Source organism: Molothrus ater, chromosome 5, assembly GCF_012460135.2.
Source record: "Molothrus ater isolate BHLD 08-10-18 breed brown headed cowbird chromosome 5, BPBGC_Mater_1.1, whole genome shotgun sequence".
Lineage (NCBI taxonomy): Eukaryota > Metazoa > Chordata > Aves > Passeriformes > Icteridae > Molothrus > Molothrus ater.
This window is the reverse complement of record NC_050482.2, coordinates 10,551,941-10,568,821: the sequence shown is the minus strand read 5'-3', so window position 1 is coordinate 10,568,821 and position 16,881 is coordinate 10,551,941. Positions and strand designations below refer to the sequence as shown.

Sequence of the window (16,881 nt, the reverse complement as noted above, 5' to 3'; positions counted from 1 at the left end):
ATCAGAATTTTACAACTGCCATTCTCTCTAGGCCGTGTTACACTCGCAGACAGGGATTAAATTCAGGCTTCTAAAGCAGTTGCTACTTTCAGCTTTCTGCCCTGCACTTCAGAGATTGCCAGTGCCCCTGCAGGAAGTCTGACACCCAGCAAAGAACCTCCTGAGCACCCCAAGCCTGTTTATTGAGGTACACACATCCACTTTAATTATAGTCTTCAGCTAAGAACAGCAGCAGTACAGAAGCTGACTGGATCGTAACTCAGTTTTGGTCAGAGGTGGGGACAACAACTTGGGCAGGACCCATCTGAGCCATCTGATTTTACTCTCCTTCTCCATGTGAATGAAACCTTGGACTTCATCAACGTTTATAAGTTAACAAATGGCAACCCTTCCAAAAGCAATTGTTTCAGGACAACAGGGATACTTCAGCTGTCTCAGACTCTTAATTTACTGAGAGCTTTACAGACCCTCAGTTTTCATTGTTTTTTTCTTTTTTTTTTCCACTTTTTTTTTTAATTTTTTTTCAGAGTCACAAATGAAACAAAAATGAAGGTTGCATCTTTCTCTGAACCCCATAAAGACCTGCGTTAAGTCACTGTCTTCACTGTCCTCAGACATTTCTGTTTAATTACATGAAACACAGAAGTATTATATAGTAAATAACAAAGGCTTATTTATATGTTTTTATTATACAGAATAAACAATAAAATAGTTGTTGATTTTAAATGATAAACTTTTATTCTGAATATACTGTTTTTGCACAATAATTAACACAACAGTTCTAGGATTATAAACTTTTTATAACATTATTGTACAAATTTTTACAAAAAAATTATTTTTTTTCCAGGCTTGTCAAGTTCCACAAAAGTGTCAAGAGAACACAAGAAAAGGGAGAAAGACCTGCTTGCCTTGTAAGAGCAACCAAGTCTTTTTTTGCAGAAACGCACACTGAGCATTTCAATAAAAATATCCCAGAAAGCATGATCCAGACATTCCATACAACACAAGAAGAGAAGACAGCTTTGTCAGATCACAATCGCAATTTCATGGCATCTGAACAAGACAGTATCCCTTTAGCCTCAGTGAAATATTTCTTCAAGATGATGTTTTTCTTTTAAACCATAAACAGGACAGATGCAAGTAGCTGGGAACAGGGTGAGGCTAACTTTTCAAAAGTCTTGAATTGTATTCAGATGCTTTGTTTTAATCTTTTTACAATAGTGTACAATGAGTATTAACAATATTAACATTGTGGTATGAACAAAATAATAATAAATGTGGCCTTTGTTAAAGGCTTGGATGTCTGATGAAGTTAGGGTAAAATTTATGCTAAGAAAGGAGTTATTAAGATTTCACCTTAGGTTGACATTCCAAAAACACTCGAGTGCATTGCAATGCCTTGTAGGCATTAATATATTTCTTAATAACCAGTGTGCTAGCATCTGAATTTTCGGATCAGTGGTACTGAGGTTGTGTTTTGGAATTAAGTTGTACTATGCATGTTTGTTATGTGTTAATGGGAAAAAAAGGTTTTAATGTCTCTTCAGTGACAGCAAAAAGCTCTCAACCACAGCAAGTAACACTTGGGTTGCAAAGGTCACTTAAAAGGGATACTGCCTATTTGAAACCAGTAAGGCCAGGTTTTAAGTTAATAAAAGGAATATTGTAGGAAAACTTACAAATGGCAGCAACACTGTTGTTTTTGTCAAGTTAAGCAGTAAAGCCTCAAGCATTAGAAACATGAAAAAGATCATACTAAAGTCTTAAAGGTACAGGACCTAAAAATCTTGTCAATCAGATCTGCTATGTCATGTTAAAAACCTGTTACAAATATGGACCACGGTCAGTGTTTCGGCAGTAATGCTGGTTGTTTAAAAGAAAAAAACTAGAAAGAAACCTTTCATGTTAAGTCCTCAGATCATGTTTTGCACAGTACCATGCTGTAACAACTTTACTGGTGGTTACTTGTCAGATGTACAATACACAGCATGACTTCTGTGTGAACTGAACCAGTCCCAACAGTTCCCTTCATGCTATTTAAAGGAGTTGAGCATCCATTGACAGAGCCTTGTATCTGACTTTAAAAACCACAGCTTTTTACAGTATATCATATTTTAAAATATTTTAATTTAAATTTTAGGACCAAGCTTCTTCTTTCAAAGACAAGAGAAGATGACTATGATGCACTGTGAGAATAAGGATACTCTTCTGCATGAGAATTTATTAATGCGAGTTATTTCTATCAGACTGGTATTGACATTTTGAGATAGCTGAAATTCAGATTGCATTTTTGGTCTATGTTTTTCATTTTGCAGATACTGGGGTATTTAAAAAAAAGTCTTGACAATCACTTGAATATACTATAATGCATAATTTCAAAGTATTTAAAATACTCACTACTTTCTAAAGTATTAATAAGATAGGAATCATGTTGGCTAAATGCTTATATAGAACGTAATAATGTTAGCTGGAAGGCTAAAAGTTTCTATAGAAACACATTTCCTCAGGTCATATAGAGGGGCAAAGGAGAGGAACAAAGGACACTACTCCTCTTTGGATGACCCAAGAGGGCTGTGTGTCTGCATGGCAGGGGCTTCTCCTCCTCTTGCACTGAGCACTCTAAGGAAAGTGGGATGAGAGCAAAAGCCACAGATGTTTCCTGTGGCAACATGAATTTGTGCCATCTTTCTTTCTTCCAACAAACTCTAATCAAATGCTTATTGAGTAACTCTGAATATGGCCTACCAGCAAAGGCAAAGTGTTTTAAACAGTGCAACTTGTCCATGAAGGGTTTCTTTTGGGAAGCTAAGTGAAAACTATAGAGAACTTATAATAATAACACTAAATTAAAAGAGCACAACGCAAACCAACGAGTATTTAAAGTAACCTCAGAGTAAAAGCAGTGAGTGCAGTAATTATCGGCCTAATCCTAGAAAACTTGCTCCTCCCATAAAACGTCAATTGACCACATTAAGAAAAATCACTGGATGCAGTCTTGGCATTAGAAACACTCAAACCAATTTTTTTATCAGGTGGTAATTGGTGCTAGAGTGAACAGAACTACAGCACTATGACTAGAAGGAAGAGCTCCAAGTTTATCTTCACCCTTATCACCAACATTAGCTCACCTTCCCTGAGGAGGACCTGAAGTCATCCAAGACAGTTAAATTGTACTTTTAACCCTATGACATTGCTAGGTAATTTTTTTTTAAACCTAGATTTTATCACTGATCAAAAGGTCAGGATTTCTGTTTTTCCCTCACCGTATTTCCAAACATGAGAAAATACATAGCTGGAGCCAAGGTACATGAAAAACAATGAACCAGCCATGAGTACAACTACAGTAGACATCTGATCGTTCAAGCCATGCCATGGCTTGGAGTAGCTTCTTCAGTTTTCATAGGATATTAATGCATGCCCAATCATTTTTTTAAGCTTTTGGCATGATCAAAATTATATCAATCAATTGCCAGCATATACATACTGATGATTTGCATTTTTTAATTTTTTAATGAGCTAGTGTATTGTGCCATATTAATATTTGCATATTGCAGTTGTTAGCAGAACTGTACAATACCAGCAGAGTTGCACATTCATTGGTTTAGCTGTCTTGCAATACTGTTTAGTTCTGAAAACTAGAAAAAAAAGCGCAAATCATATTTTGCATCAACACTATGCTACACTGTAATATTGTAATTTACTGCACCAGCCTGTATCACCAATGAGGTTGATTAAAAACAACTTCTAGAGTTATTATTCACAATCAAGTATCAATGTGTATACATATAGATTCAAGGCTCCCCATTTGTTTATATTTTTTCTAATCGCAGCAACCAGGTCATTTTGCTGTTAAATATGCTATTTTCAATTATAAATAGCAACACCATAAGTTTTAATATTATGGGTGGGTTTATATGAAGGAAACAAAGGGGGAACCTGATATGAACCTTAGAGAACATATACTTCCAAAAATAAATGTGTTAAATCTGATTTTTATATTCTTAAAATATCTGTACACAGGTTTTCATGTGAGATCGCTATTCTGTAAAAAAATCCACCTCAACCCTTTTGTTACAATAGCTATATTTACCCTATTTTCTCAGCTTTTTCATTGCACAGTATATTCAGAGCTCTGTTTCATAATATAATGTAATATGATTTGATTGCAACACATTGCAATGTTCAATTTCTCACACAATACAAGAATCACTCTGTTATCTTTTCAATGAACTATACTCTACCATCAAAGAAAACAAACTGAAAAACAATAACTTAGCATCATCATCATGCAAAATACCCCTGGAAACCAACATTCAAATATCACAAAGACATTTTTTATTCACAAGCATTTTTTGTTTCAGCCTTTGAAGAATTTCTACTAGCTTTATATGTAACTGCATTGTGAAAAGGAGGTGAATGTTACATTTAAATTAACAATTTTTTTTCTGACAGAAGATTACACCAAGTTTAAGATGAAAATCGTTTTTTAGTTACACTCTCCAGTACCTTTGAATTTTGAAAAACAGTAGTTTTCTCCCTTCCCTCCTTTCTACATACAATATCAACCTACCAAAGCTTAGCTCGCTGTAGGATTCATTTTGGAAAATTAACCACTCATCATAAAGCATTCCAATCATGCTGAACTTCTGGTGAAGACTGGCCAATATTTTCATTTTACTCAACAAGTTTGGACAAAAGTGATATTAAAAGCAGCCATTGTGGTGCTAGTAACTTATATTGGGGAGAACATTTTCCTTTTCCTTTTTCTTTTTCTTTTTGGTTTTTAAACAACTGTTCATGTAAAAGAATATAAATCTTCAAGATATCCAAAGCTTAAAAGAAACGAAAACCATATACATAAGCCATTGTTAGGGGAGCCCTTTTACATGAAGTCATCAAGATTACAACAACAAACAAATGAATAAACAGAAGGTTTTAGCTTTCCCCAGTGGGGCAGGTACAGAAATCTCTTAGGATGGCGTGGATGATGCGGCATTCACACACAGTTAAGGATCTGACACTCCAACATGCAGGCATCGTGGCGCCCCGATGAGTCTCACAACGCGCGATAACCAGACACGAGCGCTGCTGTTCTGCTGCTGTCTCAGTAGCTGACCCTTTCGAAAATGGAACTGAGGCTATCGTTTTGGCCAGGTCTCGATTAAGTTATGCAGGTTTTGGTTTAGCAAGGTCATAACTGGCAGTGTCTGCTGCCAGATAACAGCCAAAGCAGGACCGACTGAATTGCTACCATAGACCACAGTGATGGACTCAGACCAGAGGCCCCACCGCAGTCAGCCGAATCTTCCTGTCGACAAGAAGAGAAGAAATCATTTAATATTAATTACAGGGAAGCTGCTTGAGAGGTAACCTACAGCTTAGTTTTCAATATTTTGAGCTATCATTAAGGCATCATTTTTGGTCTTATATATGTTATTTTGCTAAAATAACAGTAAAATAATCCCTGGAAGTTCCTCTGATTTTTGATACAAAGAGTGGCGCTATTACTTTAACTATAAACATGGGAGGATTAAATACTTTCAAGGTTTACAGCACAAACTTATGAACTAGATGGGATACTTACACCATCCATCAAGAAATGCTATGGAACATACCTGGGGGCCCCAGTAAACACCATCTATATTGCTTAAAATTGCATTCATCTTAAGATTCTGAGTATGACTTTATTGTGGGAAAAGACAGAAGAACAGATAACTTTTCAAGTTTAGAAAACAAACACAAAAATATGTTTATGTCCATTTCATCAAATGATTGCACAATAAAATGAATATGGTCTGCAGGTGAAGATATGATCAAAGAGAATGAAAATCCTTTCTCTGCCTCTGGTGCTCTATTCAAGTACAACAAGGAAATTTTCTATTGCACTACTTGTACATGCTTGATGCAGTTTGAAGCTGTCTCAGCTGCACTGCTGTCATGCATCAGTAACTATTCCTTATGCCACACAGCAATCACACCACTCTTCCTCATTCTCTCCACCATTAATTGCTGATCTTTGGTCTCTCTTTACTTATAATGCCTAATACCTTTCACATGATGGACCTATTCATTAGTTTGGCTGAAATACATTTGATACCTGTTCTGGAGCCTGTAACACCTTAAACCTTGTTTCTCAAGACTGATACAAACTCTGATTAGTACCTAAAACACCAGGAAAATTTTCCCCTCTCCACTTTGTCTGAGAAGTCTGAGATTCATGGGTAGCTCTGAAGGTTGAAAATATTTGGTCTTTCTCTTGTTTTCACAGTATTCTGTAACCGTGGTATAAAAAGACACTTTCCATTTTCCAAAAGATTCCAAGCCTCCAAGGGCAAGAAAACAATGTAGGTGGAAAGGAATTTGGGTATATTAGCAACTGGGGAAACTCCTAGAACAGGAGCAATATGTGCAGGGAAGGACAGACAACTGAATCTGAACAGTAACAGACTGGATACTGGCACAGAAATTAAAATATATATATATATAACAGAAAGCAGAGGAAAGCCAAGAGGAAGGGAAAAACTCCTAGTTCAGACTGACACGCTACTGAGGCATATGCAATTAATACTTAATATATCCCAGACAAGGCTGGAGTGGGTGGGTGTGTGTGTGTGTCTACAAAAAGTACAATCATGATAAATAAGAAAGAGTCATTAAACAATGTTTAATTTATTAGCAAATTTCCTCAAGCAAATTTTGCTTTCCTTAAGCAAAACTTCCCAGCTTTGTAAGAATAGCAATGCAGGACATCAAGTTTAATCAAATGGGCAAAAACAAGAAAGTACATAAAAATGGCAGATCAGATATAAACAAGAAATGGACGGGGTGGGGGGATAAAGTGGTTCTTTGTAACCTCTTTGCAGAATACACTGAAATGATAATAGAAATTTTTTGACTAAATTAAAAGCACAAAGCCAAATATGATGTTAGGGCAACTTCTTCATAACAGAGGTGTAAAGACAGAATTTAGGAATTGCAGGGCATAGGAAAGACCTTTAATGAGTTCTTTATACCAGCTTTAATGGGTGAGAATTATAATGTTATTTATTTTGCACACAATGCATTCTTTAAAGATGGTAGGTTTCCAAAACAGTTTGAGAAAAAATATGGAAAATCAGATAAAGCAGACAAAGCAGACTCAGTACATTATCAGGACTTATAGCATTCACCAAGAGTCTCCTTTAGAAACTTGGATGCAAAAAAATGCAACAATCCCAAGCCCAAAAAAAACCACCCAAAAATAGCATTCAATTTCCTTAGAAAGAAATAAAAAAACATTTTGTCCTAAAGCAAATACCTCATGTTGGTTGCCATTCTTTATTAACAGTAGCTTTTTCCAGATATAGCTCTTTCATGTGTTAGCTTTATAATTTAGTTGTACAGTTTTGGCTTAGGCTTTTTGTTTGGTTTGGTTTTATTGTTGTTGTTTTAGTTTGGTTTGGTTTTTGCTTTGGTTTATATTTGGTTGATTGCACTCTACAAGTTCAAAATTTCTAAGGTTTCTGGTCAACAAGAAATCCTAAGTGAACTCTGCTGCACCAGATTTGTACTAGGATGCTAAGATTTCAAGATGCACTGAACATCCTGGTTTATTTAGTTTGGCTCTGTCACTATTTGCATCTGCATTGTGTCTTGTCATGCAGCTTTATTTCTATTTAAAGCACTTAAAATTAACCCTGTTGCTTCTTCCTCACAGTGACTACCATTAAAAACAGAATTATCAGTAAAGGTTTCCTCTCACATGAATTCAGTGAATGGTACTCAGTGTTACCTCTTGGTATTTATTATTCTTATCACTGAAATTACTTAGAAGAGTCATCTTTGAAGAAAGAGTTGAAAGCAAAGCAGGAGATTTAAAATTTCCAACAGGCAGGAGACATCTGGAGAATATAAGTAGTAAACTGAAGGTTTTAAACAAAATTGTGCATAACATGAAGGGAAAATACCTTTATAGAAAAAATGGTATCCAGTATAGCAAACAGGCCTCCACATATAGAATTATACAGGACTCAGCTTACATCCTCTTGATTAGATGAAATATTGCAAATTATGTTGATAAATCAATCCTACCACCACATCTTTTTGAAAACACCTTCCATTCTGTTGTTCTTTTCTATTTGCTTTATGAATTTTGTTTTTTTTTAAACCACACCACAATTTCTCACCTGCTCTTACATTCATCAGTCGTACAATGTAATATTCCTATTGCGTTGAAATGAAGTATGTTAGAATCTTTTTTTCCCTTCTCCCTAAGGTTACACAGAGAAGTTTATAAAGGATTCACAGCAGTAGAGAATATCTTGGAAGCCTCATGCAAGACAGGCATCATCTTATTATGAACGACAGCATTAAACTGCACTACACAAAAGTATACAAGGCTTATACACATATTTAAAGCTTAGTGAGATTTTAACCTCATATTGATCAAAGCCACATCAAATTTCTGAGGTTTGTAGACCAATTTGCAGTGGTAAACCAGCAGTTCTGCCAAGAACAATTTCTAAATATTGTCTCTGGAATCAGTTAATTCTTTTGTGTCCTAAGCTAAAACAAAAATAGTCGTGGCAAAGAAGGTACAGTAAATCCTATCTAAATTAATTTTTCCCCACAGAATTTCACACTGTAATTTTCTTCTGTGCACTCACTGTTGTCAAAACTACAGGAAATGTGAAAATATAAAATAAAAAAGAGGACAAAATCTGATTGTGTTTATTTACATGAATTAAAACAATCAACAGTCCCCTTGAAATAAGCAGGATTCCACCCCAATTTAAAACTAGATTGAGAAAAATGTCAGTTTTGAATGGTCTTCAAAATGCCTTTTTTAAAAAACACTTCCCCTCTTCTTGAGCTTTAAGAAAACTTTTCAGCTGTTTCATGTTAATGTTATTTTTGAGATTTCTTCTAAAGTATCTTATAACAAAGATATACAGCATTGTTTTATCTTCTCTTTACATTATCTTATCTTTACCTCTTCTAGTGCAATTAGACACTGAACTATTTTTAAGCAGTTTCACTGAAATTTTCCAGCCCATGACATTAATCACACAAATCCTGAATAACAGATCAGCTGGGGATGTCCTCTCTTTGTTGTCTTCAAAATTATGTCTGTGTATAAATTCTCTTTGAAGAGAGAGAGACTTGTAAAAGAAATTGGAAAGAATTGTTGTAGGCTACTTTCATTTCACCAGAAGTGTATGAGAAATTTCTTGCATTCATTACATCAAATTTTCTTGCACGCTTGAGATAGAGAATTGTCAAACCCAAACGTCATCTTCTTCATGTCATGCCTTACTAGGACAAGTCTAGGTAAGGCTGTTCTACAGCATCACATGCCATGAAAATTATTTAGTACTTTCAGAATGGAAATGAATGCTTTTATAAAACCATACCTTCATTTTTAAGTATCAAAACAACATACTCATTGCCATATATCAGCATTTCCTCAAAGACATTGCCAGTCCAAAGTTTTAAAAATACACTTGGAACTATAAATACTTATATACACATATACACCAAGGCTATAAACATACTTGTTTCTCCTTTAGAAGGCACTATAACTATTTAATGTACTAAAACTTTGTTTTTAAATGATAATAATTCATCAGAACCCACTGTGCTACTCTGACTTATAAAACAATGTCTGCCCAAAGAGCTGATGTGGCCTTTGATACCAATGGATTACTTCAGTCATACCTTTTATAAGCATGCATTTTAAATGTTTCATTTTACACTGGTAGCACCTTTGCTTTTACTCAAGAGTAATTTTTAGTTCCAATGCATGGTCATTCACAAACTTTGGGTTACCCTCCTTTGTCTGGGCTACCAGACAAAGCTGTCAAAAGTGTAGAGCTCCCCATGCACAGACTGGGGACACAGGCAATTCCATTGGGATATATCCAGTTGCCTGGACTGCTAATCACCCTCAAAGCTCCCACTGACATACCTGGAAGCTGATGGAAGTAAGACATTCCCAGTGGGGGCTAAAAACTTGTACGGCTCTTTTCTTTAGTCTCAGGCATGGCAAACAAAACCAGCGTGCATGTACAAAGTAAGAGCAAGACATTTGAGGCAGTGATAATAACTATTTTGTTAGCCTTGATGAAAATTTACGAAAAAGAAAAACCTGTCAGGTTAGTGAACCTGATCAGCTGGATTGTATCTGTGTTGGCTTCAGTGATTTTAATATAACTACACAGATTAATGCCCAGAGAGAACCTGTTTCCAAAATCACAAAGTTATTAAAAACAAGATGGATGAACAAAATTACCTTTATAACTTTCTGCTGCCAAAAGCTTATCAGCTAAAATTATATTCTGGGTGTTTCCCACCTTCAGTAGAAAGCACATTTTGGGCATAAAGAATTCAGCTCAAGGTGAGTCTCTGCTGCTTTATGTACATTGGACAGTAGCTTTTTAATTAAAGAAAGCTATGTGCAGAGCAAATTGCATGAGCAAGAACATGAGATGCTAATCTAGATTTTAATGTGAAATACTACTGGCTTAAAGAACGGCCTTTCACCTTTCCCTACAACCTTTTGCCATGGTTGTGCAAGTTCCTAGGTTTGCAATAAAGTATGTCATTTAAATACAGAATAAGAAACTTCAAAATTACTAAAAAAAGAAACTGTTAAACAGAATTTAAAGATTTTTTTTCACTTAAGTTCAAGATATATTAATTGAAACTTCCCTTAAGTATAGAGAGAATATAAATTACTGTGAAAATAACTGTTCTAAATTTCAGTTAATTTTTAGTATTTCATAACACTAACTCTGAAAAATGCCCTGTAAGCTTTCAGTTCTGCCTCAGTTTGCTTTACTTTGATAGACATGTGAGTATCTCCCTCTAGTGGTTTTCAGAACAATGTTGATCAGAGCCCCCTTCAGACACACGTTTTGCTCTTTAGCTCAGCAGTTCTCTTGCAGACATGTCACTGGCACAGTGACTCATGATGCAGCCCCACACCATCAGATGCAGCACAGTCAAATTGCCAAGGCTTTACTTGGAAACCCCAGAGTCTCCACTTGGTCAATGTACAGGAACTTACTTATGTAGTTAATTAGAAGCAAAATCTCCCCTTCTGCTGTAATCAGGCAATTAATATATTTAGGATGCCAAAAACTAATAAGCAAAAAAATATTATTTTACTGAATTCCTAGTTTAATCAAATTGATTCACACCATTATCTTCAATTATTTACTGTTGTGTTCATTTGAATGCAGTGAAAACTCCTTACTCTTCTCAATAACAACACACACACATAACACTCATCCTTGCCACCCCTAAGTAAAGCTTTACTTTCACAGGTATGCTGTCTCTTCTATTTGCTTTGTACCTATTTTTATCTATGGAAAAACTTTCTTCTTCTGTTCATTTTAACAAGGACAAGGAAAAAATTCTTAGAAGTGAAGGATGCGGATTCAGTTGGTACGTGTGCAATCTCAAAGAGCCAACCATATAAATCCAACAGGTTCCCTTGTCTTTGTATGTTCTATGGGAGAGGCCCTCATGTTCAGTAATTGTGATTTATAAGGCTCCAGACAGGTTTTTTTCATATTTAATTTCCCTTAATATTGCGACAGTAATTTACTCCAGATTGTTGCTTTTGGGACTTGCTTCATTCTGTTTTCTTTTGTATGCTCAGTAAGTAAAAAAGTCTGCTAATTTTTTAAGCCAAGAACAAAACAAAAATTAGAGAAAGTAACTGACCATCCACACCACATGAAAACTTGCAGAAAAATGAAGATAGGAGCGGACATCATGGCAGAGGCACGACTCGTTGTGCATATAGGCTGATCCTATTAATAACGGGCAAAGTAGCAAGTAGAGGAAAGGAAAGAAAACACAGAAAAAAAGACATACAAGATGAGATATCATGCAGATTGCTGGCAGTTAGCAGAGTTAATGTGAAAGCATCCACCCAAGAGCAAGAGATTCACAGCAAATTTTGCAAATAAACTTAATCAAAACAATCCACTGTTACAAAACACATGACTTACACACTGATCAGCACATCAAGCTAGTGAGCAAGAGTTGTACTTTCACACACAATCATATCAGGATTGTTTGGAATATTTACTATGGCTGGATAGCTTTTGGATGGGTTTTCAACTTTATTTAATCGTTGTTGGCCAGTAAGAAGACTTCCTCTTTAAAATAAAATTCGGTTACCAGAAAAATGCATTGAATACCAATTCTCAAAACTTTTTAAATACTACTGACATGTCAGTAATTGTGCCTCATTACAAGAAAAGCAGAGAACATACTGGAAAAAAATTTGGTATACAGCAGTTATAAACAATTAAGTACATTGGTTTGGGACAAACTTTCCACTGCAGAAATTGCAGAATTGCATGAGGTATTGAAAATGCATCTATAAATTTTTTATTGTAACTAATGCCAGGCACTTCCTTGTTCAGTACTATTTGTCTTGAGATTTATTGTGAACAACTTAAATTCAGCATAATCTCTTTTGTATCTTTGAAAGGTAACATAGAAATAATATTAAAAATAGTTTAGATATGTGGCATAGTTATAACTTTTCTCTTTCAAAACTAATGCATTCAACACAGAAGTACCAAACAGTTTTGGTAATTTCAGTAAAGCAATGCACTTTTAAACCTTCTAAGAACATGACCCTAAAGGCAGTACAATTTGCAGAATAAGAAACAATGTCATAAACCATATATAAAATTTAAATAATTTAACAATACTTTAAATAATATTTGGAAACATTATTATAAAAATACTACTTCTTAGCCAAGATTATTGCTTACTTGTACAAGCCATTGAAGAACTGCATTTCACAGCACCATACAGAGACCAACAATTTTACACTCACTGATGATACTTTAGTGGGAATCATGTGTGAAAGTGCAATGGTTATAGGACAGGCAGATAAGAAAGCAGCTGTTAAGTTTATGTTAATTGAAATAAAGTGGCTATGGTCTAGAGTGAACAGTATGTTTAGTGATAAAAAGGTTACCAGGCACCAAGGTACATTTAAACATATTTTTCACTGATTGTCTAAAGCTGCTCTACAATTGTTTTTAAAGGTAGTCTTAAAACCTTACAACTTCAATTTTACCTGTTTGGCTTCATCAAAACAGATTTCGGGACCCTTTCTGTATCTCGGTTGTTTGACCATTTCACATGGATTTGGCCCTTCATCTGTTTCTCTTGTTAAGGAGTGTCACTCTTTTTCATGCATTGTACATGAGCATGATCAAAATTCTGGTTTTATTTTTATGGCAGGAGAGATTTACACTAATTCAGATAGTGCTGAAATAAACATCAACATTCACAGTTCCTTGTTTAAATTCAAGAAACCCAACCCAATCATTTAGATAAATCAAAATGAAATACCTTTTTTTATACTGCTCTAATAGAAGAAAATAAACCTCCTGCAGAACTTTTTAGAACATTTTCAGAACCGTAAACAGAAATAAAATAAAAGCTTAGTTCTTTTAACATTTTCTGTATTTCTTTTTTATCATTGCATAAATATTTCAGAAAATATTTCATAAAACAGTAAACTTTGAATGGTGCTGATTAGTTATAGTTTATGTTACCACTGAGTTACTCTGTCATAATGAAGATACACAGTAAAAGCAACGAAACTTTTTTGGAAAAGTAATGTCATGTACAGGTTGAACATAGCAGTGAAAGCCTATAAAAACTACTGGTTCTATAATGGGTACACTTATATTACCTCAAATATCATAGAAAAGACTGTGCCACTGTAGGCTTTGTAGTAAATGACAGGAGAACTACTGAGATCCCATTAGCATTTCAGTGATGAAGGCAGACAGAGAAAATGCTGTCCATACTACCAGCAGAACAGCAGGAGAGAAGGGGAGCAGTGACATGCTATTAATTAGCTAACTGAATATATGAGGTACTGCTTTAGCTCACATCTCTGAAATCTGTAATTGCTGGTGTAAAGTGTTCTTCACACTGTACTTCACATGTGCCACTGGCTAATGAGGGGCACAAGTCATTGCAGCAGACTTGAAAGGCATGGATATGGCAAACTGCAAAACAGCCTTCTGGTGAGGCCTGCTTATATTACCATTCAGTATGCTAAGCTTTTTTATTTGTTCCACTTGAGGTAAGACACATATTAAATCTATTAAAAGAATAGAGTGCCAGAAGTTATCTCAGTAGCTCTAATTCACACTTGAAGCAATCCTGTTCATGCACTACCATGGAGTAGTACAGCAGCTTCAGTGCAACAAGTGGAGAGGCCAAAGCAAAGAGAAGGCAAGATGATGGGAATTTATTTCTGTAGTCTGCATCTGCCTTCATTTAGACATTATCAGATTCATCTCCCCTTTTCTTCAGCTGTGGCTCAACTGAAAGGAAAGTTGAAACATAAAAATGTTCCAAGAGGCTGCATAAGCAAAGCTGCACCAGCCAAAAGGAAGCAAAGTGTAATAATAATCATCTAAATAGCACCCAAAGGTCATTTTGTCTGCTTGGGTGATGTTATGCTACATCTGCATTTCACTATGTACCTTAGTTACAGAAAAGAGTTGAATAGCTTAGTACTGCATAGTTGAACAAAAATAAAACAGTTCCTTTAGTCAATATAAGCCCCCCCAGCTGGTCTGACTGCCATTTTAGGTAATTTACTTCTTTCTAGTAGTTTTGGGCTCCACAGGGAAATGCAAGTCATGTGCCCCTTCCCATTCATCATGCTTGATTTTCTATAGTGAGTGCTGTCCATAAATTCAGACAGTGGAAACAGTTGATCAAACTGTCATGGACTGAAGCCAATTAGAATATTAGGCTAAGTTTACATAGCTCTGTGATGACACCCCAATGTAACTTCCTTTTCAGCCCAAGCGTAGATGGAATTCCAGTTTTATTAATGTGGCAATGAATGCATTGATTGTGCCAAAGAAACACAGTCATCTGTACCACCATCTGTTTTTCTTTCAGGAGTGGGAGAGGCTGTCTCAACTAACTTCCTGACGTGGACAGAGGTATTACTAATTGTTTTCCTTGTTCTGTCACAGTAATCCAAATTATGGTTTGATTTACCACTTCTGGCATGCTGTCCTCAAGCCTACATAGAAAAGAATGGCTAAGGTGAATTTCTCCTGACCTAGAATTGGTTTTATGTATTTCCATCACCATCACCTACAGTTATCTACTGCAATGAACAGCTAAAGCGGAGAGATTGGCATAAAGGTGGTTGTAAATTAAAACAGTCCTTCACATGCTTTTAACTTCAATGCTTGTGCTGCAAGAACTCTGCCTAGCATGTAAGCCACCTATGTCTCCAGCCAGCTCTGAAGAAATTCTGTACAGCTGGATGAACTCTAGCCTTTGATGGCTGATGCAGTTACCACTGGAAGTAAGCTCGTCTTTGACACTGGCACACACTAAAGTGCCTTCATCAACCAACCAACATGCAGCATCTCAACTTTTCATGACCAAACACTCCTATCCTGGCTTTTTTTTTTTTTTTTTGTTATTTCTCTAGACAGACATACCCTTGCCTTTTCTAAATGTTGAACAAACCCAGGACACTCAGACTTTCCCTGCTTGTGCTCTCAGATGCCAACATCCTTGGTGGCTCTACCTTAGATTCCCTCCTGTATGGCAGTGTGGTCCTGGGAAGCACACAGAACTCCAGATGTGGTCTCACCAGTGCTCAAGAGTTGGGATGGATCAGTTCTCCCAGTCTGCTGACCACAGTCATAGCCTGGGATGTGACCAGCCCCCTTCTCTGCGAGGCACAGTGCCAACTCACTGTCAACTTCTTGGCCACCACGAACCTCCAGCTCTTTTCTGCACATCTTTCTGTCTCTCTGTCCCTAGCCTGTCCAGCTGGGCAATTAATCTGTCCTGGGCCCAAGATTTTGTATCTGCTTTTTTGAAACTTCATTAAATTCCTGTGAGCCTGTTTCTGTCTAAATTCTCACAAAAACAGCTTTGCTCTCTACCTCAATGACTGCTGCTTCACATGATTTGTGATATCACCCACAAATACCTGCTGCTTCAAGTATTCCAGTGGCAACCATGATAATAACATAGATAAGTGGTTCATTTCTCCCCAAAGAGATTCCAGTATCCCATAGCCAAAAATCAATCCACACTACTAAATAACATGGTTTTTAAAGGATACCCGGCTTCTCCGCTTGCATCAGTGGCTTTGGGTCACAGGAACGGCACAGCAGTTGGCTGTCACTAATAATGAACACTAGATTGGTGTTTGAAATCTTCTCTGCATGATAAAGTCTGGGAAAAAAGTCAACAAAAACTTATGTTCAAATGGAGTAAGGAAAATCATATTTGAGAAGGACACACAGTATTGGAATAAAATAATCCAGCTTCAAAGATTTAGTCTGCTTGCTACTGTTTATCTTTTTTTATTAACAAACAGTAAGAAAGATTTATAATAAATTTTGTAATCTTTTTGACATTTCCATCATACCCTTTTTCAACTAGACTTCTTAGTGGAAAAAATGGAAAAAATCATAAAATCACTTTAATTGGGTTAATAGTTAGCTCTGTACTAACTCTGTACCACAGTAGCTGTACTGAGAAATAACATCAGTTCAGCATCAATTAACACAAAAAATAAAACCAAACCCAACCACAAAACCAAACAAACAAAACCCCAAAACATAAACCTGTCTGTAAGAAGGTCAAAAGAGAAGCATGGAGTATGCATGCCATGTATTGGATGTGAATTTGTTGTATTTTTATGTCCGTATAATTCTGCAAAAGGTATTTAAGATCATACTAGGGTTGTTTTCAGTTTGTAAATAAACCCAAGGCATACTATCAACATGGAGGAGGAAGTACAGAAGTTGAAAAAAAATCTGTGTGTTTTGACCATTCTCCAAAGCTCTCTCTCTATTTCTTTCC

General features: G+C 36.0%; 1 protein-coding gene across 5 annotated transcripts in view; it reads right to left on the bottom strand.

Annotated features, from left to right (window-relative positions):
- Positions 1 to 670: 670 nt before the first annotated feature.
- CACNA2D1 (calcium voltage-gated channel auxiliary subunit alpha2delta 1) overlaps positions 671 to 16,881 on the bottom strand; it is a 367,390-nt gene continuing 351,179 nt past the window's right edge. For all 5 annotated transcript variants that reach the window (XM_036401395.2, XM_036401394.2, XM_054514978.1 and 2 more), the window contains 3 exons: positions 16,136 to 16,248; positions 13,088 to 13,170; positions 671 to 5,308 (listed from right to left, as the gene is read on the bottom strand). In XM_036401395.2, coding sequence (XP_036257288.1) covers positions 5,192 to 5,308; positions 13,088 to 13,170; positions 16,136 to 16,248 — 313 coding nt within the window. In that variant the 3' untranslated portion in view covers positions 671 to 5,191. The remainder of the gene's footprint in view (positions 5,309 to 13,087; positions 13,171 to 16,135; positions 16,249 to 16,881) is intronic.